The sequence below is a fragment of the Pleuronectes platessa genome, chromosome 12 (genome assembly GCF_947347685.1).
Source record: "Pleuronectes platessa chromosome 12, fPlePla1.1, whole genome shotgun sequence".
NCBI classification, from domain to species: Eukaryota; Metazoa; Chordata; class Actinopteri; order Pleuronectiformes; family Pleuronectidae; genus Pleuronectes; species Pleuronectes platessa.
The window spans coordinates 10,873,194-10,882,559 of NC_070637.1; the positions used below are offsets into that span (position 1 = coordinate 10,873,194).

The 9,366-nt window shown below is 43.6% G+C and overlaps 1 protein-coding gene across 1 annotated transcript; it reads left to right on the forward strand.

Moving 5' to 3' along the window:
* The first annotated feature begins 387 nt into the window (after positions 1 to 387).
* Positions 388 to 7,851, forward strand: btbd3b (BTB (POZ) domain containing 3b). The gene is made up of 4 exons (XM_053437063.1): positions 388 to 1,345; positions 2,737 to 2,827; positions 4,737 to 4,855; positions 5,504 to 7,851. Exons 1-4 carry the CDS (start codon positions 1,035 to 1,037, stop codon positions 6,534 to 6,536), a joined length of 1,554 nt encoding a protein of 517 aa, XP_053293038.1. The 5' UTR covers positions 388 to 1,034; the 3' UTR covers positions 6,537 to 7,851.
* Positions 7,852 to 9,366: the final 1,515 nt, after the last annotated feature.

Consider the following 9,366-nt stretch of genomic DNA (forward strand, 5'->3'; position numbering starts at 1 on the left):
AAAATATGACCGTCAGCAGATGCATGAATTAAGCAAATTCTGCCCTTAAAAAGAGCATGCGACTTTGCATTGCCCTTTTGATTTAACGCTCAGAGTCTATGTTTGCTGTGGTGCAAAGTGAAAGCTGTGGTTTCAGGTAAAGCAAACAGAGGTAGTAAAACTGAGGATTAATATATTATTCCTTTGGAGCACGGCTGTCACTTTAATAGAGACGTCGACTATTGCATATTCAAGTATGTGCTGCACTAGGCTGCATTAGCCAATCGTGAATGCTGCGTGCTGCCATTGGCTGAGCTTCAGAGAGAGCCGTGCACTGTGCGGTGGAGGAGGGGGACGGGGTACTGTAGCGTCTCTGCACTCTCCCATTCAACCTCTGTAGTCAGCAGAACGAGCAGCTGAGCGGAGCAGCACAGCATCCACGGCAACAGCATCCTGGAGATGTCTGTGCTCAATGGAGGAGAGGGAGGGAGGAAAAAAGAACAAGTGCCAGAGAGAGAAGGGTAGATCCACACGTGAAGCCGGACTGAGAGAGGAACAGCAAGAACAAAAGTGGCACAGGGAAAGGAATTGAGTAAACACGCGCTGCCCGAGTGAGGACCACTGCAGCTGCACTAAATCTGGGGCTGTCAGGCCAACCCTCAGCAGAGCAGTGAGTGAGAGAAAGAGAGAGAGAGAGAGAGAGAGGGCGAAGGAGAAGAACACAGGATTGGAAGAGAGCTGATCGCATCACTCTGGACAAGCAGGGATGGGAACCCTGAGAGCGTCTCCATCAGCAGATCAAACTTCAAGCAGGAAAAGTGCCTTCGGATCACCAGTCTGAGCCTGTCCCTTCAGAAGAGGGAACGAAACAAGAGAGTTAGTTCCCGGAAGGTGAAACCTTGCACAGGATCTCTGATCTACGGCTCTGCCAAGTTCAGCTCAACTCTCTGCCGTCCTCTTCCCGAGTCCCCACATCGGTCCTCCCTCGCACCTACCTGCTGCTGGTGAATGTCTTCTCTGCGTGAACTCCCACTGCTCGGCAGTTGAACACACTCATGGTCGACGCCAAGGGAAGGAACATGAAATGTCTGACTTTCTTCTTAATGCTCCCCGAGTCGGTGAAAAGCAAGTCAAGTAAAAGCTCCAAGAAAGGGAATGCCAGCGGCGGCTCCAAGCTGCCTCCCGTCTGTTATGAGATAATCACTCTGAGGAGCAAGAAGAAGAAGAAGATGGCAGCAGACATTTTTCCCACCAAAAAGCCGGCATCCACCACCACGGTGCAACAGTACCAGCAGCAGAACCTCAACAACAACAACACCATACAGAACTGTAACTGGCAGGGACTCTACTCCACTATCAGAGAAAGGTAGGTACAACAAACATTACTCTGCAGGCACTACAGAATAATTACTGTGGATCTGAATTGTTTTTATCATCAAGAGATAATTCAGTGGAGATGATTTTTAAATTGTAATCTGAAAACTTCAGTCATATTTTAATTGGCAATTTTCGAATCAGAACATCCTTTATATCCAGAAAATGTACCTCTAAACACTTAGTTAAGGTAGTTACACACGTATACTGAGATGTGTGTGAGATTTTGTGTCTGTGAATGTGTGTGTCTGTGGGAGAGTATGCGTGTGTGTGTCTGTGGGAGAGTATGAATGTGTGTGTCTGTGGCAGTGTATGGATGTGTGTGTCTGTGGGAGTGTATTGGTGTGTGTGTGTCTGTGGGAGAGTATGGGTTTGTGTGTCTGTGGGAGAGTATGGGTGTGTGTGTCTATGGGAGAGTATTGGTGTGTGTGTCTATGGGAGAGTATTGGTGTGTGTGTGTCTGTGGGAGAGTATGGGTTTGTGTGTCTTTGGGAGAGTATGGGTGAGTGTTTGCTGGAGAGTATACGTGTGTGTGTGTGTGTTTGTGTGTGTGGGAGAGTATGGGTGTGTGTGTTTTTGTGTGTGTGGGAGAGTAGGGCTGTGTGTGTGTGTGTGTGTGTGTGTGTGTGTGTGTGTGTGTGTGTGTGTGTGTGTGTGTGTGTGTGTGTTTGTGTGTGTGTGGGAGAGTATGGGTGGGTGTTCCCTCTGCCCTGCCCTCAATCTGCTGGGGGTATCTCTGTTGACACCCTCTCCCGCTCCTGCAGACGTTGCTGCTCTGACATAACAGAGGGCGGACAGGCACCGGGTGTGTTGGATGTGCACACCAGGCGGAGGCCGCTCTGTGCTAAAAGCAAAATATTTACCTTGGCCTATCAGTAAAAGACCCCAGCTGTCCAGAGCAAAATGTGTGCTCGCCGACCTGGCTTTGTTGTCTCTCCAGAACATCATGGGGCTGTTTACCCACCCTGTGACATGTTCCACCACTCAATAATATATGAACGCAGCTTTATTGTTGGTCCCATTCTTTCACAGCGGGGATTTTCCGCTCAGTTCATTGTCTCGTTTGTCTGTCTGTATGGAGATATAAAAGATAAGATTTGAAAAATCATTTAGCTGCGTGCTCTGCGTGGGATTTATGAGCCAATAAAATGTCTTTGGTCTTTAGGACACTTCAAAACAATCATGAAACTCTTGTCTTCAGAAAAGCAGGAAAAATAATACGTATGTTTTTGCACAAACAACATAAAATGTGTTTGTGGGCTTTGATCCTGCTTTAATCTCACCACAGTATCTTCAAGATATGCTTTCTGCCTGTTGTCTTTTTCTCGTCTGAAGTAAATGTACACAATGATATGTATTTTTTTCTGTTTTCTCCCTCTGTAGAAATTCAGTAATGTTCAACAATGAGCTGATGGCAGATGTTCACTTTGTGGTGGGTCAGCCTGGAAGAACCCAGCGGCTGCCAGGACACAGGGTAAGATTTCCATGCACCTGTAAAAATCAGGGTATAGAAGGGAGGATATGCATGTTCATTAACAGCAACCCCCCCCCCTCTACTACACCCTGCTCCTATCATATCAGCACAAAGTAAATAGAATCTAACTCACTGCCGGCAGTCATGGAACTGAAATCCTTTGTGCTCCGCTCTCACTTCCGCACCATGTGTCTTTTCGAGACAGTCCTCAATTATTTATGTAAATGAGGCTGACAGATAGAGGCAGCGAGTGAGCGAAGGAGGAAGGGATATCCTCTTCAGCAGTCAGCTCACAGAATGGATCGCCTTTGTCTGGGCTTTAGCTCAGCTTTTTAAAAACCGCACTGCAATTACTCAACTTTTAAACACATCCAACCGAACCCATTCAAATTAATAAGCTATAGAGCAGTGGGTTGACTCAGGGCTGCATTTCAAACTCTTGAAATATTGTGGTACTCATCTGCTTGATTAGATTGTGCATTTTGAAATGAAGTCTACAATTAAAATCTTTGGTTATCACGATTGGGCCCATACTCCCAGGTCGATACTCTCTTATACACTCCTTTGTCTCTTTGTCTAGTCCATCCTCCGACCTCATAACTCTTTCAAGATGATCACATTAATGATTGATCACGGTTTATTGTTGCGATGTGATGTCTTCCCTAATTGAATATGATCATAACATTCACGTTAAACCCGATAGTTGATTTGGTAGCCTTGAATTTGGCCATTCCAAAATCTGCACTGTATGGCTCATCCTCTTTTTTGTTCTTTATATGGGATCCAAATTTATTGTCTGTGATTGGAAGCTGCAGTGCATTTATACAATGCTGTTATGGAAGGTCATTCTGGATGACTCCACTGCACTTTATGCTGAGACATTATGCCAATGGGATATAATGGCATCCGGCGCCGCAATCTTTCTTGTGTCCACTTGGCAGGAAGTCAGATAACAAAGTTGCAGTATATCCTTCCAAAAGGGAGGATGCAGCCAGCAGCTTAAACCAGCGATATACTGTGTGTATCCATCTGTAAAACACAAAGGGTCAAGCGGTGGGACTAATCTTATTCAAATATGTCTCATTTATATACTAGTCTCTTAATCCCAAATAAAAGAGGAACTGTCATTCAGAAAAGAAAAGAAACGTGAATTTCAGTGAGTAACAACAGCAACTGCATTGTTTTCAGACTAGAAAGCTTGAGAATGGATTCACTGCAATGCAATCAGAGAAAGTCTGTGTGCCTTTTTGAGAAAATATTTACCACCCACACACCCACCTACACATGCACATGCACACTCGTAAGGGCATACACACACACACACACACACACACACACACGCACACACATAAACCAGACATGCGCACAAAGACCTAAAACACGAAATGAGTACAATTACAGGAATCACAGTCTTGTATACAGGGCTTAATACTGAAATAATTAAGGTCTTTATGTTGCATCTGATTTCATCATGAATTCAGAATCGTCATTAATTTCTGTAAATTGAACTTTTGTTGGACTCGGTTTCGGTTGTGTTATTAAGATACTGAGCTTTCTTCCCCCCTTTTTTTTTATCAGAGGCAATATTTTTTCATTAGAAATCCGCCTCCTCCTGCTCCTCAGGCGAAATGGTAACTGACAGAGCACTGCTCATTATGTGGAGACTTAACAGGGTCAATCCTTCAAGTGATTAGAATTGAACGGTTGTTCAATATTCATGAAGATATTTGTGCTTTATATGTTAAGAGAAAGAGCTTCATGTGAACTATTTGGATTTAGTACCTATTTCAAGCTACAAATGCTTTTCTTGAAATTGCCCACATTTCGCATGGTTTCCATGCAAATATTGGCATATTTTGTTTTTCCCCTTTTCCCTCTGACAGTTTGCTTTCTCTTCTTCTTCCAACAGTACGTTTTGGCTGTGGGCAGCTCAGTGTTCCATGCCATGTTTTATGGTGAATTGGCTGAAAACACGGATGCAATCCATATTCCAGATGTGGAACCAGCAGCATTTCTGGCAATGCTGAAGTAAGGATTCGTCTGTCTTAGCTCTTTGGCTGACCCTGTTCTTGTGATGTTACAGTGCTTTCTTCAAAAGGTTTTTTTTTTTTTTTTTTTTTTGACATTAATGCTCTTAAACTTCCATGTTAGTGAAAACAAGCTTTGATAAAACCGGTCCAAATCTATCTCTAACATGTTTTGGTTAAGTCCTTACCTACCTTGCCATATAGTTTATTCCTGTTACTCAGAGATAGAATCTCTTTCTGTCTATTTTCATTCCATTATACATTTAACTTTTCATACTGAATAGTCCATATTGTTCTCCACCTCCTACTTGCTGTTCATCATCTCTTTCTTAACTAATGTTTCTCTGCGTCCTTGCAGATAAGCTAGATAGGTGCTAGACGAGTGTGTAGGTGGAGCACCATTTTGTTTGGCTGCTTTGATTTGCAGTGATTTCACTTTGTATACAACAAACTATTTGTCTTCAACTTGGTTCTGACCAAATCCTGTAATTTGGTCCGTTATTTCAGTTTCATATCCATATTATAAAAAGACATGTCAGCCAACGTGCTCACACTATATCGCTCTGCATATGATGTTTTTGCTTCATGCTCTTTGGCGTTTAAAACTGCTGTCAATAAAACTAAGAAACTAAAATGTTTACGTCAACAGGTACATTTACTGTGATGAGATTGACCTGAGCGCCGACACAGTGTTGGCCACTCTCTATGCTGCCAAGAAGTACATTGTCCCTCACCTGGCACGTGCCTGCGTCAACTTCCTGGAGACCAGCCTGAGTGCCAAGAATGCATGCGTGCTACTCTCCCAGAGCTGCCTGTTCGAGGAGCCGGAGCTGACACAGCGCTGCTGGGAGGTGATTGATACCCAGGCAGAGCTGGCGTTACGCTCGGAGGGCTTCTGTGACATCGACGCCCAGACCCTGGAGAGTATCCTACAGCGAGAGACGCTGAACGCTAAAGAGATAGTGGTATTCGAGGCGGCGCTCAGCTGGGCCGAAGCTGAGTGCCAGAGACAGGAACTCACTTCTTCAACAGACAACAAGCGCAAGGTTTTGGGCAAGGCCATGTTCCTGATACGTATACCTACAATGGATTTGGATGATTTTGCCAATGGAGCAGCCCAGTCGGGCGTGTTGACGCTTAACGAGACTAACGACATCTTCTTGTGGTACACTGCGGCCAAGAAACCTGAGATGCAGTTTGTCAGTGAGGCCAGGACGGGACTGACACCCCAGCGCTGCCACAGATTCCAGTCCTGTGCCTATAGGAGCAATCAGTGGCGATATCGGGGCCGCTGTGACAGTATACAGTTTGCAGTGGATAAAAGAGTTTTCATTGCCGGGTTCGGACTTTACGGATCTAGCTGTGGCTCAGCAGAGTACAGTGCCAAAATCGAGCTGAAACGTCAAGGGGTACTGTTGGGACAAAACCTCAGCAAGTACTTCTCCGATGGTTCCAGCAACACCTTCCCGGTGTGGTTTGAGTATCCCGTCCAGATCGAACCCGACACATTCTACACTGCCAGTGTGGTTCTGGATGGAAACGAGCTGAGCTACTTTGGACAGGAGGGGATGACAGAGGTGCAGTGTGGGAAAGTGACATATCAGTTCCAGTGCTCCTCCGACAGTACTAACGGCACAGGGGTGCAGGGGGGACAGATTCCTGAGCTCATCTTCTATGCTTGACAAGACCTGTGCACATGTATGACTGATTTTCAATGCACTTATGGAAAATTGAAAACGATCACTTTGTGAAGCGTCGCTTTCTGTTATTTATTTTTGGTCACTACTGTGCTTAAAAAAACTGAAACTGATTTGAGACGTGTGAAAGGGTCTTTGTTTTGTTTTGGATTTTGTAAATGGCCCACTGGAGTAAGACCAGGTCTTTTTCGAGATGTGGAATTGCCAGATGAACAAAAGTTCTAAATGATGAAAAAATATCTTGCACTAGACGTGCATGTACATATGAATATATGTAAATTCTGAAATGTATATGATGCCACAACTGAGGCCAACGCTGACCACAAAGATATCTTTTATGATGAATATGCTACAGTATGTTTATTATGTCTATGCTTGCATAGAATGCACATATAGAGCAGCAATACTTCACATTCTATAATCTTCAATGAGCATTTCCTGTCATGACTCAGTCTGGTCCATCAGTATAAAACAATAGAAGTCAAAAGTGGCTGTATGATACTCAAAGCAACATTTCAAGCCATGATTACAGTCAGAAAACCTGTTTGTCCTGTTGTAGTGTGCAATACCCATTAGACATCTGTATTTGAGTGGTTTCAATTGAATCTGCAGCTTTTTGATACTTTGAATCTAGTAACAGGACACTTAGAGAGGGCTTGAGGGGTCTTAGAATAGGGAGCACTATATATAATGAGACACACAACCCCTACAGGATGTCTCTGTAGCATGTTGCTCTGCACTACACTCATCTCAGTCACTCCAGTGAGGTATCAGTTAGCTCAGTTTTATTATGTTAATGGAAATAAAATGAACTCAAAGTGACCATCCACCACTATGATGGTGGAGCGAGAGACTCCTTTGGTTTTCTGGCGTCTGTCTGCATTGCAGTATTTACAGCACGGGCGGATCCGCGCCGTTTCATCTGACGCGTGCTACTAATTGACATTGGGCCTTGGTTTTGTTTACAGCAAAAAGATCAAGGATTGATTTAATGTTAGAGGCTTTTTATCTAATGAACATTTCTGACTCTGCTGAAAAAACCCTGTGCACTCCGAACTGCTGAGCACTCCCTCCCGATGGGATCATACCGTGTCAGTATTTACAGAAGCGTACTGCACATGCTACAGAATTGCACTGATGTTGGTTTGTCATTGGATCTATTTTTGATTTCCCTGTTATTTTCTAATTCCTTTTTGATTCAACGTTGGCTGATGACAATAGACGGGCAACCTGAGTGTTCATGTCCTGTGTTTACGTGCTACAGTGCTGGGAGACCAACGAATGTGTATGATTGTTGATGATGCAAATAAAAGAACAATACAAGTGGTACATATTGGTTGTGTACACCATCTGTAAAGCACGGTGCTACACACAGTGAAATTAGATGATGGGGACAGATGATGCCCTTCAGCACCGCAGTGATTTACAGAGCCAAGGAGACCTGCCTGTTGATTGATGATTGCTGTCTCGATGCAACTTCTACAACATGATTTTTGTCTTCCAAAACTAACTCTATTTGCATCTCCCTGAACTATACAACCCCATACTTCCCCCGCGCTCCCTAATACAATTTTTTTATAGGCTACTGCTTCAAAGGACGGCTTCTGGATGTGCAATCCCTTCTATGATAAACAGCTTAGCAAACAATTGAATCGTTGAAACAACCTTGAGTTTTTGCAGACTGCAGTCATAAAGAATGGCTCCTAGACATGACCGTCCAGTTTCAGGAGATAGAGAAAGAACGATATTAGGATCCCAAATGTCTAAAAAATAACTAAAGTGGTGATTTCCCAAAATACCACACTGGCTGTTTGACTGGCTGACTGACTGCTGATAAGAAGAAGACGGAAAAAAAAGAGAATTTCATATCTTTGTCCCACAGACACCACTTACAAGTTGTGCACTTGTGTTGCAGCCACAGTTAAAAATTCCAGTCACAGACACAATTGCCCAAAAAACGGACAAAACAATGAATTAAAGAAGGAACTTCATTGATTTTTTTAAGTTTTACCTTATCTCAGCGGCGGATATGCTGCAAAACTCGTGAGCAGGATGAGTCATTTACTGAATCTCATGTCTCTTCATGAACTGTATGTTCAACAACATAATCACTCTTGAGAGTTTATGGCAGGTACTTGATTACAGAGGCACTCAATTAAGCTGAAAACAAGTTTGACATTGCCAATGAGCATGAAGCCCTTGATGAATTGAACTCAGTATGTTGGGGGACTTGTTGCTACAGCGCCATTTTTCATGATTCTGGCGCTAATGTTTTAAGCAAGATCATTAATTGCACCGGAGGCAGCGAGGGACTAGAATATGCCAGGAGTTAGAGGCAGGCCGGTTTTCCACAGACACAGACACATGTTTTCATTTTGCAAATGTAACTGATCTATAGCGGGAAAAATTACAATTCAGGGAGAGTTCAGATACTGTGAAATGTAAAAGGAGGAGACACTTTCCCTCAATTTGTTCCTTCAGAACAATTCCTACACACGTCTGCCCGACCTGAAATTGTTTTGGTTTTGGTCACGGTGAGTTCAGAGAGGAGGGGTGCCGGCAGAAGCTCCCTGCCAGAGCCGAGGCGGGAGTTGCTCTGCTCTTCATTGAGCTGTGTAACCCCACAAGAAATACTGTTGCTATAATATTTAGATTTCATTCATCATATGTGTAACCTTTTATCACAAAGCAGTATTATTCTTCTAAAACACTTTAAGATATCAATCTATCATTGACTAAATATGTGATGAGGCTATATACCTAGTGAGAGATGACAATTATTGAGGGAAAACTATTTTTTTAATGGCGGTGATGG

What these genes read in the sequence shown, in the direction of transcription:
- btbd3b (XM_053437063.1), top strand. Translation starts at nt 1,035, where the DNA reads ATGGTCGACGCCAAGGGAAGGAACATGAAATGTCTGACTTTCTTCTTA. An exon ending in TACTCCACTATCAGAGAAAG is followed by an intron (nt 1,346 to 2,736) that starts GTAGGTACAACA and finishes CTCCCTCTGTAG; the next exon opens with AAATTCAGTAATGTTCAACA. An exon ending in AGCGGCTGCCAGGACACAGG is followed by an intron (nt 2,828 to 4,736) that starts GTAAGATTTCCA and finishes TTCTTCCAACAG; the next exon opens with TACGTTTTGGCTGTGGGCAG.